The sequence below is a fragment of the Xiphophorus hellerii genome, chromosome 5, assembly GCF_003331165.1.
Source record: "Xiphophorus hellerii strain 12219 chromosome 5, Xiphophorus_hellerii-4.1, whole genome shotgun sequence".
NCBI classification, from domain to species: Eukaryota; Metazoa; Chordata; class Actinopteri; order Cyprinodontiformes; family Poeciliidae; genus Xiphophorus; species Xiphophorus hellerii.
The window spans coordinates 22,814,784-22,831,142 of record NC_045676.1 but is presented as its reverse complement, the minus strand read 5'-3'; the positions used below and the strand labels follow the sequence as shown (position 1 = coordinate 22,831,142).

The 16,359-nt window shown below is 39.2% G+C and overlaps 2 protein-coding genes across 2 annotated transcripts; one reads left to right on the top strand and one right to left on the bottom strand.

Annotated features, from left to right (window-relative positions):
* Window positions 1–1,146: 1,146 nt before the first annotated feature.
* On the bottom strand, window positions 1,147–9,565 carry pi4k2a (phosphatidylinositol 4-kinase type 2 alpha). The gene is made up of 9 exons (XM_032564003.1): window positions 9,076–9,565; window positions 5,999–6,199; window positions 4,944–5,075; window positions 4,147–4,300; window positions 3,935–3,996; window positions 2,959–3,058; window positions 2,624–2,757; window positions 2,427–2,486; window positions 1,147–2,276 (listed from the first exon to the last, which is right to left on the bottom strand). The coding sequence occupies exons 1-9, from the start codon at window positions 9,406–9,408 to the stop codon at window positions 2,115–2,117; spliced, it is 1,338 nt and encodes a 445-aa protein (XP_032419894.1). The 5' UTR covers window positions 9,409–9,565; the 3' UTR covers window positions 1,147–2,114.
* A 1,782-nt stretch (window positions 9,566–11,347) lies between these two features.
* pgam1b (phosphoglycerate mutase 1b) lies at window positions 11,348–15,526 on the top strand. Its single transcript, XM_032563859.1, has 4 exons — window positions 11,348–11,708; window positions 13,272–13,546; window positions 14,011–14,191; window positions 14,941–15,526. The coding sequence occupies exons 1-4, from the start codon at window positions 11,570–11,572 to the stop codon at window positions 15,108–15,110; spliced, it is 765 nt and encodes a 254-aa protein (XP_032419750.1). The 5' UTR covers window positions 11,348–11,569; the 3' UTR covers window positions 15,111–15,526.
* The last annotated feature ends 833 nt before the right edge of the window (window positions 15,527–16,359 follow it).

The following is a 16,359-nucleotide window of genomic DNA, read 5'->3' as shown; positions in this document are numbered from 1 at the left end:
GGATGGAGAGTGCCAGAGATTCTGAACGCTACCTTCACCGCATCCTCCACTGAAAACAATGCCTACTTGTAGAAGACGGAAGGACAGTAATAAGTGAAAAAGCCTGGTTCTGCATTGATGGAAATGTGTTATGTTGTGTATTACTATAGCAAAATCTCTTCTGTGTTGCTGTATCTGCTAAAAACAGATTATAGGTGCACCATCGTGTCAAACTATGTGTGTTTAAAACAAGAGGTTGTGTGGAGCGATGATAGTATTTCACAACTGCATATAGTTGCATGTGGAATTTCTTTTAGATAAATGTGTTGTGTAGTAATAATGCTTTTTTTAAAACATTTGAGCTTGTAAAGATGTAAAATTACGACGTCCGTTCAGAATGGAGTTAAAATATTACAAAGATTTCAGTGAATAATGACTTCTGATTTTGCATGAGCACACAAGAAATGTAGCTAAACAGTAAAGCAGTTATTTAAAAAAAAAAAATCAAAGCTTCATCAATAGAAATGGTCCCTGCAGCTTTTTGTTGCATTCTGGATTAACAGACACAATCAGTCATAGAACAACACTTCCAGCAATAAGGAGTCACAAAGTTTCAGAACATGTGATATGGATAAAACGGTACTTTCTTACACTTCAAAAAGCAAAACTTGCATTGGTTAAATCTATTGATGGAAAGCAAAAGTGAAACGTTTCCCAGTGTTTCTGTGTGAAACAAGCATCCTAAAATTTATTGGGCAAACAAATGATTATTTGTGTGATGACTTTTAAGCTTGAAAGCTTTCTGTTGCAGGTCTATGGGGTGTAAGTGGTCCTGATATTGTTTTGTACTTTTGGTATGAGTTGAGTGGCTATTAATACGGGATCTGATGACTATTAAGTCAGCAAGTGGAACATAGCAGTTCATAAAAGGAGTATTTACATAAATCACTGATGTTGAGACTGGATTGTTTTACGACGGTAAAACTCCCACTTCAGTCCTGGAAATTCGGACTAGCTGCTAGGGTGAAACGGTCTGAACCTATACGGAGCTTTAATGCTTGGAAACATTTTCGCCCGCCTTCGACAAAATGTTTTTATTGGGGATATTATTTTCAGACAAGAACTGGATCTACCAGTTCCGACGGAAAGAATGCAAAAGAACACAAATCAGTATTAATTGAATATATTTCAGTTATAATCTATCATTAAATATTACATACAAATTATACAGTGCAGTGTGACAAAACAATGTCAGTTCAGCAGTATGTTACTTCTCGTTTACTTGGGTCGACCCCAAGAGCCACAAACGTCCGGGGAATCGTCATGACTGGGAAAAACGGAGGCGGGTACAAAAAACCCACCTGTCTGGTTACAGAAGCAGAACTTTGCTCTTTTTTAATTAATTTTTAATTAATTTTCAGAAAAAAAACTAATTAGGCAAACAAATAACATGGCTGCTATCTTATTCAATCTCTTTAAATGTACGTACCTCTGTTTTGTAACGTCACCTCAGACGGCTTAGACGTAGATTTTGATTACCACAGAAATGATGCATACTGTGGATCCAGTTCACATGGTCAATGTATAGAAATTCAAACAGCTTTAGTGCCCCTCTTCCTAAGTGTGTGAGAGTTAATCTCATAGTCGACGAAAAGCAAATGTATTGGCACTGCTGTTGCCAGCGTGGGAGAGGAAATCTCCATGAGTGTTGAGACGTGCGAGGAAAACAAAACGAAAGAAAAACCAATGGAATGCAAAACACCTCTCGTCCAAAAAAAACATACACACACACACATGAACGCGCCGGTTCTGAGTGGTGTGCAAGTGGGTGTGTGAGCAACCATAGCATGCGCCAATGAGTGCAGAGAAATGTCATTGCACAAAACCTTCTTCAATCATATTAACACAAGGCACGGATGCAGACAGGGAAGATATTCTGGGAAATCCCTCTTCTTTTGGCCTCATTCCTACATCCAAACACTTTCCTTCTGCAGCAAAAAAAAAAAAAACAAAACAAGGAGAGGAGAGGTGGTAGAACCTTTTTTTCTTCCCAAAACAAAAATCTGTTTTCTCCTCCATCCATGCACAGACGCTCCCTCGGCATGGCAATCTGCTGCTGCTGCTTTTCTTCTGCACTACCACCAGGTGAAGAAGGGTCTTCTGCTCTGGAAACTCTGTGTGTAGGATTCACTGTTTGCTCTCTGAGGTGCTCTCGCCGTTTCAACAATAACCGGGGGCATCTGGACCAACTGGAGCGGGGATTTACCGTCTTTCAGTGCTTGGCATAGGTTTAAGATCTGAAGATGTAATGATAGGAATATGAGAAAGCAAAAAAAAAAAAAAAAAAATTCTTTTTAGATTAAAAATCCCTAAAAAAGTTTTTGATAAAGTTGGGGTTTCAATTTTAGATTTTAGAGCAATCATAGGGAAGAGAGGAGAGAACTCACCTGCCCCCTCATGACAGATACTTGCTTGTGAAACTGTCCCCTGTCGAAGCCCGGATCTTTCTGTAACAAAAAGAAAATATGTGCATGTTTGTTACCTTCAAGTGAACTAGCCACCTAGTTCAGTATTAATGGGTCAACCGCCCATTAATACTTCACTTTGCAGCTACAATTTACGTCAATGCTGAGGCTTTTCTTGCCTTAAATAGTTCATAGAGGTCCTCTTCCAGGTCTTTGATGAAGTTCGGATCTGATAGTTTGGGAAGCACCAACTCTTTGATTTCCATGGAGAAAGCCACTTTGGCTTGGGACAGCCATGCCCAGTAGAACGGGTCTGCAAATCAGACAGTAAAGCTGTTTCTTAACAGTGTCTTAAAACAACATAATCATCAACACTGATAATCTGCTGCTATGTCCCCAAAACAACCAGTATATTTCAACAGAGAGATGAGAAATACACCAAATAGACTTCTTAGAATACATTTGTGTGAGACATCAGTCTACTGGTAAGCCATAAGCATGTAGAGTTTCTTACAAGCTCTCCAGGAGTCGGGGTGTTTGAGTGGAAAGGCAAGGCCGTTGTCTATAGCTGCCAACTTGATGATGGGTTCCTTGACTACAACCCAATCTGTGTCCTGGAGGGGGGAAATGCAAACATTCAAGATAAACACAGCACAAAATATGCACTTTGATCTGATCTCTCAGTTAGCCTGGGGTCAACGTAAAGTTGGGTTAGGTTCTGAGGAGCCAGCGACATTTAAAGCCCAATCACAAAATGATATTCCTGTTAAAATGCTTCCATGAAGATTGATGAACAGATAGCAATATTTGTCCGTGTGTTTTTAAAATGTCAAAAAACACACAAACATGTCATAGGTTTTCATAAAAATACTTCTGATTACTTATAATACTTACTCCCTAAAAGGAGCTAGGAGGCAACAACAGGAGATGAAAAATGAAAGTTTCTTACTTGCAAAGAGAAAAACTTCAACATTTAACACAGGTGCATTTGTTCTTGAATTTCTCAATGGATATGTAGCAGACCGTACATTATAGTTAGGAAAACAATGGCGAATAGGTTTTTACTTATGTCATTTTTACTGAAAGAAAGAGTCAAAATGGAGCTACTGATCCCAAGTAGGTTTGTGTTTGTGTGTGCGCGCGTGTAGTTGAGCATGCTAAATATAGAGAAGCGAAAAACACATTTAACAAACGAATGGAAATCTTTTTCGGGAAGTGAGGACATTTCTCTAGTCCTCACTTTTTTTCCCCCATTGTACTGAGCTTTTATAGTTCGGTTTAGAGGTCTGGTGTGAGTTAAGTATTGATAGGGTTAGGGTCAGAGTACAGTGGTATTGGTTAGGGTAAGAGATTTGGGATGGGCATAAATGCAGTTACTAAAATGAATGGAAGTCAATGCAAAGTCTTCAGAGCAATAGAGGTACAAGAATATGTGTATGTGCATGTGTGTGTGTGTGTGTGTGTGTGTGTGTGGGTGGGTCTGTCCTTACCCTGTTACCTCCAGAGTCCATGGGACAGTCGTATTTCAGCAGCCAGTTGTCATTTCCTCTATCTAGATTTTAAAAACGGCCAAAAGTTGTATTCAGAAGGGACATCTCAAAAGAAGCAACAAAGTTGAGTTTCTAATAAAATATGATCTAATAACTACTGTACATTCCCATAAATACTGGAACTTGAATATCTACGTTTTGAGCACAATTACCCGTGTTCCTGATGATGTAGTCGAGGACCACGAGGCGTTCAAACTGCAGCTGTAGCTGACGGTTTGTGTTTTCCGGCAAAGGCTCCGCTTCAAACCTCCGCAGCCAGAAATCTGCATCCTTGTATCCGTCGACAAAGATTTGGAAGGACCCGACCTGTTCAAGTTTAGAGAGAGAGAATAAAAATCTCTTAACACGTGTGGGTGGGACTTTTTTTTTTTTCTCAACTATGCACATCAGAAGGCATATTTTGGTAACATCACTTTCTGATCAAAATCCAGAGGTACTAATTTAGCTTCAATTTCTTTTCATACTTAAAATATGAAGAAAATAAAAGCACTGGGGAAAACAAATTAGCAAATTATGCGCAGCCTCCAGATGTACAGTAGATTTCATTACCTTACTAAATATTAAAATCCAATTATGTCTTGTGGACCGGTTTCAGTTTGCATTTAAAGTCACTTTTTTTTTTTTTTTGTTTCCTTTTAGATTACCGTTTGAAAACACGAAGAACAGGTTTTACTTAAGACTATTTCTGGCAGTCATGTGACGAACTGTTGATACTGATGATCACTTACCTGCTGTTATCCTTTTATTTTCAATGCATTTAAAATGCCATTTGAATTTGAGCTTATTAAAATCCAGCTTATAGAAAATCTTTACATTGGAGCAATAAATGTAAATAACTAAAATATGAATACAATTCACTGAAAAAAAATAGGCAGGTATTGACTTTGAAGACTTTTAAGATGTGAAAACCTCATTAAAAAAAGATTTCTATAATCATCAATATTTTTACCTTAGGTGGTAGTCCAATTCTGTGGAAGCGCTGACCAACTTTGGGCACCTTCTCCAGAGCCAGCCTTTTCCCTCGAGACTTGACCCTGTCTATGGCACTGTAGTTGAATGTTTCACTTGCCAAATACACCACCTAAAATGACAATGGTGACTTAGAAATTGTAACTGAAAAAACTGTTTCAGGCTTTTATGACATTTCTTGACAACTTTTCGGGCAGTATTAGACTTCTAGTTAAAGTCAAATTATAAATAATACAGCCATTAGGAAATTATGTATACAGTTAAACCCTTCTTACAGCTTCATTTCATATGGAAACAATATTTAAAAGCTTACATTTTTTTGGTAGGATATAAAATGTCAAGTTCCCAGTTTGGCCAGTTGGATGAAATGCATGTTCCCTAAATACCCACAGCACCATGTGTCTCACAAATAAACCTCGATAAGAGAAATTTTCCTTAAATTAAGCAGCCCTAATTATTAGTTAAACAAAACTAACTTGGAAAATATTGGAGCAACAAGCTATTCATGAAAGACAAGATCGATCACATGGATTTTTATTAGGCAATCAATAAGATTATTTTAGTTTGGAAAGGTAATTTATAACAGTGGAGGCAGATTTTTTAAACTAAAGTCTTTGAACAAAACTGTCAAATTACTGAAGATAAAATAAATACATAAATCGCATCTCGTAAAAATTACAAAGGCATGGTGGAAAAAAAAAAAAAAGAGTACAGGCACCGTATGGACCTGCCCAGAACTCCTCTTCTGCTGAGGGTAATTCAATTTTAAAACAAAAGCAGCAACAGCAGCTCTGTACTGTTCAACCATGGATGCATGAAGAACGATTTTAAATATCGACATAAATATAAATATGCAATTATACATCCAAAACTACCTCTGTTTGGCAGCCAGGCATAAATAGAAATGTAACACTTGGCTTTCTGGCTGTTTCAACTCTCCTTTTGGCCTGCTGTATCAGATCTGCTGAAGTTCTGCCAGCTGACATAAATCAGGCTTTTGCAGAAATATGTAGGCAGTGGTGTGAGGGAAGATACCTTGGTCCTGGGGACAATGTTGAGTTCCAGTTTCTGATCAACCAGGCTGGCCCCGGCCTCTGAGAGGTAGCCCTGGTTTAGTACCAAACAGTCGCGGCCAAAGCAGCAAGGACAGCACAGTTTCTGGAGCCACTTCGTCCACTTGGGATTCAGCTGGCCGTACGGTTCTTCATTTTTTGGCTTGAAAACACCAATAATTTTCTGCAAAGACAACGAGAAGAAAAAAAAGGCTTGTATTTTGTACCAGATGAAAAGTTTAAACTGAGGACATACAAGTCATTAGTCAGAAATCCACGCTAAAATAACAAATACGGTACGCAGCGTCCTTACACATTACAACAAACTTCAATGTGTCTTATTGGGATTTTATGTTACAGACCAACAACGTACAGTTTACATTTAAATTATATTTACAAAGAGATTTCTGGAGAGTGTGGCATTCAAAACCTGAAAATTGTTGTTCTCTGTCCATTCTGACTTAGCATGAACTCAAACAGAAGGATGTGATTTTACTTCCTAAATATGCACTACTTCAGTCTATCGCATAAAATCCAAACAAGTGCATTTAAATATGTTAATGCAACGTGATAAAATTAAAAAAAAGAAGCTAAATGGGTCTGAATAAGTTTGTAATATACATTTAAAGAAGGTAGTGTGAAAAGGGATAAAGCTGAACACTATGAAAACACTACAGATATATACTATGCATGAAGACACTACAGAGAGCTTCAATGTGGGTTAAACTGTTGGAACGTAGACAAATTAAAACTACAAACAGCTTCCAAATGGGCTCCCTTAAATAAAAACAGATAAGAGGATAAGAAGTTTGACAAGAGGAGGACAGATTTGGGGTGTGCCGTGATTTCACAGTTCAATACAGAAATCACATGTCTCTTGTATTACACACACTCCCACCAATTACAACAACAAAATCCTCAGAGAGAGGTAGCACATGACTACTTAGCACAGCGGTAACTAACTTAAGAAAGCGCAGTGGTGGGGGTCAATGGCAGGAGGTCGCTGCGTAGAGTAAAAACCTCCTATGGTTCGCCTACAATGGCCTTTTCTATTTTAAACTGCCTCAAGTCAAAATGAGAGAGGTAAATGAAAGGCTGTGGTTCTTTTTATGTCGAGTAGACTGAAACTGAGGGTCTAAATGTAAGCTTCAAAAAGAGACTTCTGCTTTTTCTTGGTTTTTTCCCTCTTTTGCGCAACATTGGACACAATGACGAGGACATATTAAGAAGGAATGCGAGTGGCTCAAGGTCCTTCATTAAATCCGGTGGCCACCAGGAAGGTTTAAAGTACTTATTTGAAGAGGAACACTCTCTAGTTTCTCCATGGTGACTTGGTTTTTATCCGAGTCACCGTGCATCAATTTGTAGAGTTCCAGTTTGTAGAGCAAAGAAGGCGAGCGAGTTCAACGTTTTTGGTCCAAATAGATATCAAAGAGTTAGTTTTCTATGGAGAAAAAAAAACATAAAACAAAACACCACAGAAAGTAGAAGTTGCGTTGTGAGAACGACTAAAGTAAACTAAACTCATTACAGCGTGAGTGATCAATGTGATAGAAGGATTTAAACAAACACTGACATGCGACTTTTTCCCAGCAGATGAACCTGTAATGATTAGCATCTGTCTGCACAGTCAAACTCGAATGATTAAAGCATTTTAAAAAGGACTTCAGCTGTTATCAGTGTCACGGGATGCCAAAGGTAAAAAAAAAAGTTTACAGTTTCAAAACCACAAAAATGTCATCACAACGTCACCCCGACGTGTGGCTGCATGATCCGTTTGCTGAACAACAAAATAATACTTTTTTTCTAGCTTATGCGAAAGCCTAATGCGTCTGTTTAGAAAAACTTTCAGTTAAAAAAAGAAATGGACAGTCAATGCTTGGAAACAAGTTGTGCAACCGATCACTCTTCAGTCACTAACACTATCCGAAGCTACAGACAATGAGTTGCAGGTCTGTTAAGCAAGTAAGAGCAGACCCACTATCCCAGCAAATGATTGGTTTCAAACTAGTTTATACCTAAAAGACCAACACCATAATAATTTGAAATGCTGGCTTAGTCCCAGCATGCATTAGTATTGTGTCTTAAAGCCTTTTATGAGTCTGGGACCTACCTTTATAATGTTTTAACCATGAAAAAGCAAGACTTGTTTGGAAAAATGTATCAGTGAGATTTATATTTTAAAGACCAACAAAAGGAGCAGCAAAAGCAAAAGAGAAGGATGAGCAGTGCTTGAAAACAGCTGATGGCGTCACCCAGGACATGTTACTGTGGAATATCGTCTCTGCTGCCCAGATATTGAGCTGCTAGCATGTCATGATAGTCATGAGGCCATCATAAAGCAACAGTCTTCAGTCAGAGGCCTTTTCGGAGTAGTTGTAAGACTGAGTGCTACTGGAGATCTTTCCTGCCCGCCATCTACAATGACTCGAAGAAGATATTTGGATTACATGCGTTACCACGACATTTGATTTCCCTTTGGGTTAAATAAAGTGTTTTTGAATTGAAACTTTAAGACAGTAGATAACTTATTTTGCAACATTTTTGCTTAATGGCACAACAAGGCATTTTTGAATGGGTCTCGTTCCATCAGTCCATAATGTGGTCTTTGAATACTAAGCTTCTCGTCAGCATTCTCTCTATTAAAGCTTTGTTTTCAAAGTGGATTTAGCTACTATAGTAAACTGGAGCACACTTTAGCAAGGATCTGCTCTTTGTCTATAAAATGCAAATATGAGAAGAAAAAATAAACTCTCTTTACCCAATGATGCTGTCAAGGGGCTATGTGGTATAGTAGGCCTAAATGCATTGCATCTTAGTTTTTGCTGTGTTAACTGGGTAAAAGCGTGTGTTGTGTTTAAATGTGTTGCAGTCCATCTGCCAAGTCATCACCGCATTGTTAGAGAAGGCCTTTATCAACAATCGACCACAACTATGTCCCAACACACATGTAAATATTTTTCAGGACTACAGAGATCTTCAAGTTGAACCCCAACTCTGTCAGATGTGCGAGAAGACACCTCTGGTGTAGATGTGAAGATGTGAAGCCGCTCCTCTTACCCCCTGAGAGTCTTTGACAAAATAGCTTCCACTGGAGCCCTGGTAGATCCTCTCTGGGTAGATCCCTTCCTCTATGGCTCGCTCGGCCTTGCGGATGATCTCCCTGAACTCTGGATCTTCCGGGAACTCGTTCCTGTGCCGCTCCCGAGACGCGTGTCCTCGATCCTTGTCCAAGAGCGGCTGTCTCTCCTGGCTCCCTCCGGGACTCCCGGGCGGGATGCGCACCACGGAGCCCGGTGTGCTCCCGAAGGCGCCTCGGGGGCTGTTAGGCTCCGTGTAGCTGAAATCCCCAGAGTCGCGGAGCGGAGAGACAAGCGGACTTGTCTCGTCCATGGTTCGAGGGTACCTGAGGAGTTATTTTATCCTCCGTTCAGAGACGACAAAACGGAGAAAGAGTGTGAAAAGGAAGAAAACAAAAGGCAGGACAGCTGTTTTGCTGGTTAGCTCTGACGCTGGCTAACAAAATCAGATGACTGTCATCTTCCGGGAAGAGGCGGGACCTAGTTGAGTGTGTTGATCTGCAACCAATCACCGTTGAAATCCTTCTGTCAGTAACCTAATTACAAATGCTGATTGGATACAGTCGCCCTGCACACAAAATACACGTGAGAGTGTAGTTAATCTAATCAATTACCTCTACCAAAAGGCCTTTGTGAAACATTCTGTGATTTATTTCAACTAAATTAGATCTGAAGCATCTGGATTTCTCTAAAATTCCAACTGAGCCCTATATATTCATGAAATAACTGCAAGAAGCCGTTTTATTTATTTTTTTTTCAGTGAGACATCGAAGGACATTAATCTTCTGATGAAAGCCTACTTGATTTATGATTCTTATTAAATTTTATATAGCTTACATATTGCTTGCAATGAACCATTGTAGCTTACTCGTTACCTCCACACAATACAATAAATACAGGGGAATCACTGCACAACTCTGTTGTAAAATGATTCTGTTCAACAACAGGCCTAGCTTTAAATTAATTCAATAGACTTTTATTAATTATAAAGACAAATGTACTTTCATATCAGTGTCAGTTGCATAAAATACAATGTACTTGTCCTAATTTGTATATTTTTTTTATTTTAATTGATTCATGAGTAACTTCATCCAAAGTTACAGTAAATGTTTGCTGTGTGCAGACAAAATACTCTTCAGTATATTTCATGGCTGGTTGTTAGAAGATGACTGCGTGTCAATACTGACCTCTGCGGGACACCATGAGTATTGCACAAACGTTTCTCACAAATTGTTGCCTGTTGCTCAAATAATGTTAAAGCGTCCCTCTAATTCCATACCATGTCAGAAACAGCATCCTAATAAACTGCGCCTAAAGGTATGTGTCAATAAAACAAAATAAGTCCTAGTTGTTAACTAATGTGACCAGTATTTTTCAACTGTATGGATGTTATGCTGCAGAAAACCGTGTTGATCCTATAAGTCGTCAAAGGGGTTGAGGTCAATACTGCAGATCGATTATGTCGATTGTTGCTCAATTCTGGAGGTAGTCTCTGATAAAGCCCTGTCTGTGTTGTAGAAAATAATCCAGGAGACATTTCTCTGAACTGAGAATGGCCTCAATGTTAGCAAGTCTCACTTTTCCAGAGAATGTCATCTTACGCCATTACACAATACCTCAACTTTAAGCTGTTTGGCATTGACAGATGTTCTGAGAAATTTGGTGGTTTTTATTTTAATTTTTTGTATTCTTTGCTACTCAATCCGCAAATGTATCTCCCTGACAAACGTGGCGTCATTTAAGGCGAAATATAAAGCTTAGGAAAAAAAAGTATAAAATGTATCATCAAAAAACATAGCCACAGGGGGGGAAAAAATCAATGAAAAGCATTAATTTTTGCTTTACATTGTACATGCCCAGAATCATTTATTTTTGTACTGGCTCATATTATTCATACGTTTGTTTAAATGGGATTACTTCTCCATTCTCTAAAATTAAAGATTGTATTATTTTAAAATTTTCACTGATCCCTTTATATTGCAAAAAGAGATACATTTATTAGACTTTTAGTGTGCAGGATTCTTTGCAGTACCACAGTATTCTACAGTTTATGGGCATGTAATTATATTCATAAATAAATAAACCAATTTTTTTATTTATTTTTTGTTTGTTTTGGGGTGAAAATTCCAGATGTTTTGTGCCAGCCTGGAGGACGCAGAGCTGGGTTTGTGGACGTGCTGCAGAGCGCATCCTCTTGACTCCGTTCTCCGTCGCCTCACTCAGCTCGCCTTCTGATTGGCGGAAACCACCCGGAAGAGAAGAAGGAAAGCCCTTTCGTCACTCACGCTACTCCTTCAACCCCTCTTCACTAACACGCTGTTCCTCGTCGGGTTGTGCAAAAATACTGACTCCTTTTCTTAATAAACACTTTTTGAAGCTGCTGCGGAGTCAGAACTAATCCGCCGGCGTCGCTGCAGCATTTTTGGAAGAACCAAAGTTACCGGAAGTACCGCGCAGAGGGCATTGGAGTGAGGATGGCTGCCTACAAGCTGGTTCTGATCCGCCACGGAGAGAGCGCCTGGAACCAGGAGAACCGCTTCTGTGGCTGGTTCGACGCCGACCTGAGCGAGGCCGGAGAGAAGGAAGCGAAAAGAGGAGGACAGGCCCTGAAAGGTAGGGTACTGCGGGCCCGGTCAGCAGGTCTGATCGGACTCTAACTGGGTCTCGGGGTTAAGCCCCTGAAAAGATGGTGCTTATGTAACTGGAGGATGAAGAAACGGGCAGGCTAGGGACTCCATTAAACAATTCAACTGCAAACACAGAGGACGTATTTCTGTGTCCTTTATATCTTACTTTTCCCCTTTATTTTGACACAAAAAAAAGGAACATTTTCTGATTAGATTTATGCAGTTCAGTGAAACCTGTCAGACAAATGAAACCAGTCATGGCCTTGCTTTACTTAGATTTATTCAAATGTATATTCATAATTTTAAAAGAAAACGTGTGCAGAAGTGAAGGAGCTTTCTATGCCTCACAAAGCTTCTTTCCAGAAAGAAAAGGGAGAGACTATTAAGAGACAGTTTCTCAATTTTTAGTATTTTGTTCTCCCTTTTGACAAGTGGAAATTTCCTATGAGTCACTGAATTTTGGACACGTGTTCATGCGTGCACCCCCTGTTAATTTGACCTCAAATTCCCCTGCGAACACATCATCCAGAGCTCACAGTCAGGCAGTACCATGTGGCCGATGACTATGAAGAAGAAAGTGCTTAATTTCTGTGGAAAGTGAAATGTAGCATGAAGATAATCTTTGGATCTTGTAAGAAATGTTACCCTTCAGAATAATATTTCCCTTCGTATCTTAAATGGCTTAAAAAATCTGTGTAACAGCACCTTGTAAAAGGGTCCCTACCTTCTAATATAAACCGTACGCTTAATTGTGAAACAGGACGATAATAAATGGTGTTTTAATTTTAATTACAGTCTGAAAAGTGTGGTGTGCACTTGCTGACCAGAGTCGACACTTTGTAGAAGTGTGTTTTTCTACAGTTACAGCTGTAAGTCTTTTTAAAATATCTTAACATATATATTTTCAAGTCCTGGCAAAGACTTGGAATTTGATTTAAGTTTGGGCTTTGACTGGACCATTCCAATGGATGAATATTTGATGAACATTGATCTTTAACCTAGCTGTTTGGTAAGGGGTGTAATGCTTAAAAGTGAACAACAGGTTTTTCCTCCAAGACAGCCCTGTAGTTAGTTCATCTTCATTGAATGACGGTGCGACTACTTGACTTTTAGGTACCTTGTGACCTAACCCTGCCATGAACTTTTCAACAACTTTATCCCTGACCTTTCAGCTTTGCTCTTTAATCTTTGTGATGCTGTTTGTTCACTTATACTTTCTAACAAACAGCTGAGGTGCTCGCATAACATCCGTATTTAGGTGACTTCTGAAGGTTGGGGTCGATTGCACCTGATTCTAGAGGTGTAGGAGTGAAAGGGGGCTACAAATGAATGCCACACTTTTCAGATTTTTATTTATAGAGATATAATGCCATTTATCACTTTTCTGCTTTGCAATTACGCACCAGTTTTCACACGTGATCCTCATAAAACCCATATGAATTTGACAAGATGAGAAAAGGTGAATAATCTTACATAGCACCCTGTAAATTCTCCCACTGTCAAATCCTCATTACAATGCTTCTTGTCTCATCTTTCTCATTACCCTCAGATGCTGGCTATGAGTTTGATATCTGCTACACCTCTGTCCTTAAGAGGGCCATCCGGACCCTGTGGTTTGTCCTGGACAGCGTCGACCAAATGTGGCTGCCCGTCCACCGGACCTGGCGGCTCAACGAGCGCCACTACGGTGGCCTGACGGGGCTGAATAAGGCAGAAACTGCTGAGAAACACGGGGAGGCTCAGGTGAAGATCTGGAGGCGTTCCTTCGACGTTCCTCCCCCACCTATGGACGAAGGACACAACTACTACCAGAATATCAGCAAGGTGAACAAGGAAATCTGTTGACACATGATCTGAGTTTCTATTACAAATGTGTAATTAAAATCACTCACAAATAAGTTTGCTCACGTGATAAGTCATTTAAACACATCATCCTCCTAACACTTCCTGTCATTGTTTTCGTCTTTTTCGCCGGTAGCAACATCCGGTTGTTGATGGCGTGACTTGTGTGAGGTGAAAAAAGGTTTTGCATTGCAGTTTTGCCAAGTGAATTTATTTCAATAAAGCCAAAAATCCACTCATCGCAGTGCAAAACCTTTATCGAGAAACAGTTTCTTTTTTCCAAAGTTGTTTCCATTTAGCAAATTTATTTTTGTTATTCCAGTTTGTAGTTATTATATGGTCAATGGAAACGCATCTAATGAAGCTTTTTTTCTCCTATAAAACATAAATGTGTGTAGTCTAACCCTGAATCCTCTAACGGCTGGAACTTTGTCTTTTCGTGGCAGGACCGGCGTTATGGTGACCTGACGGGGGATCAGCTTCCCAGCTGCGAAAGTCTCAAGGACACCATTGCCAGGGCACTTCCTTTCTGGAACGAGGAAATTGTTCCCCAGATCAAGAAAGGAAAACGGGTCCTTATCGCCGCACATGGCAACAGCCTGCGGGGCATCGTCAAGCATCTCGAGGGTAAGAGAGAAAAAACTAATCATAGAGACAAAACCCAGATGTTGTAATTGTTTATCCCCTACTTAATTTTTGCTCTTTTGTTAAATGCGCTGTGTTAAGGTTCTTGTGGAATTCTTCTGAATAAAAATTATAAGATTGAGTTTAATTTAAGAAATAAAACAAAAACTCAGAGAGGCTTGAAACTGCAACACAATTTCAAAGCAGTTCTACACTTAAGCTTTTCAAATCTATGAATAATGACCAGAGATATTTGTTATGAATTTAATCGTGTAATTAAGCCTGTGGCAATAAGCAGTTATTTAATTGAATGGTGAATTAAAATAAGCTTCATAATTTTCATTCTGATTTGGCCTTAAACCCAGAGTGAGGAACATTGTTGGGTAGTTTAGCGACTGCCGTATGAAGAGGCTTAGTTTATGGAAATTAATAGGGATGCACAATATATTGATATCAGCCGATGTAATTAATTTTTTAACATATTGGTATTGGCCGGATAAGTAAAACTGGGCCAATTTAAAAACAACAGATGTTTATCTCCATTGTGTTGCCATTTGTTTCTGGAGCGTGTTGGTCATGTGATAGTGATGTAGAGCAGGATAAAAGATCTTTACATACCGGTGCATTTCTATAAATCAGTTGATAAAGCACTGAAGTCTTAACATCAACTTTGATTTTTAATGAGATTTGCCTTGCTTAAGGTTGAGTGAATGAAGCATATTTTCTGCTTTGCATGTGTTGCTGTTTTCCAGGGATGTCAGAGGAAGCCATTATGGAGCTGAACCTGCCCACAGGCATTCCCATTGTGTACGAGCTGGACAAGAACCTGAAGCCCACGGGACCCATGCAGTTCCTGGGAGACGAGGAGACCGTCAGGAAGGCCATGGAAGCGGTGGCTGCTCAGGGCAAAGCCAAGAAATAGACTCGTCCTTCCCGGCGAAGCCCAGAATGAAGACCAATCGTGTGCTGTTCCCACATTGAGTTGAAATAAACGGTTATTTAATGTTTGTGTCACCACAAATTGAACACAATTAGGCCCGAAACATGCACTTTAGAAATAATACTCTCCCTGTGTTTATTGGTCTTTATTCTGTTATACACTGAAACATGCATTTCATTATTAGACTATCGAGAATAGTTAAAGCACTGACCAAATTGGAAATTAGGGACCAGAGAGAAGAAGGGAGATTGGACCAGTGGCTGTAGATAAAGCTCAACGGGAACCGGATCACCACTGGTTGTTGTTGTTCTTAAAAGGATGAGTGCATTGTTCTGTTTTGTTGTACGATGGTGAACTTTGTTTGCTGTGGCAAAAATGAATAAATGTGGAGACATAAATTAATGATTACACTTTTTTTTTACATGTCTTTGGTCTTTTTTTTCTTCCACCAGCACAACTTTCTTCTAGGATTCAGTGTTTTTACCTGCCATATGTAAATTAATTCACTGGAAAACTAAGGTCTACATAGGGGTCTATCAATACCCAATTTGTTCTGTTTAAAGTCAGAACGATGAGGTTACAGGGTATATATATTTTTGGTTGTTTTTTACAAGTACTTATCAGAAATATGTATTAACTCTATTTCAGGCAATCTATGAGGAAATGTATAAAGTCATGTTAAAAAAATATGCACACCCTTTAAATTTTCACTTTTTGTACACATATTTTATGTATTCAGATCTGATAAACCAGGTTAAGTGGTGCAAAAGTTGTTGAGAAGATAAAAGCAGAGTTAGGTTATAAAACAGTTTAGTCAAAATGAACAGAGCTAAGTACGAGATAATACTGGAAGGAAACATGCTAGGTAAAGAGTTAAAGATTGGTAGAGTTGAGGTTCACTGAACATCCCTATCACACACTAAACATGAAGCTGTGGTGGAAGGATTTTGATCAAAGGTCATTTGCTCAAAGTTCAGACCAAGATTGTATTCAGAATTTGTGGCAAGACTTGAAAAAACTGCTATTCACTCATGTTTGCTGCCTAATATAACAGACAGTGAACCTGTTTTGCAAATTATGTACAAGAAAATCAGTCTCATGATGTGTAAAACTGGTGGAGACACCCTGAAAGTATTCCAGCTGCAGTGAAAGGTATTGACTCAGGGGCTCTGCTTGCACACTGTTAAGACTTTTATTTGTTAATTGATTTAAAATAAAACAAACTTCTATT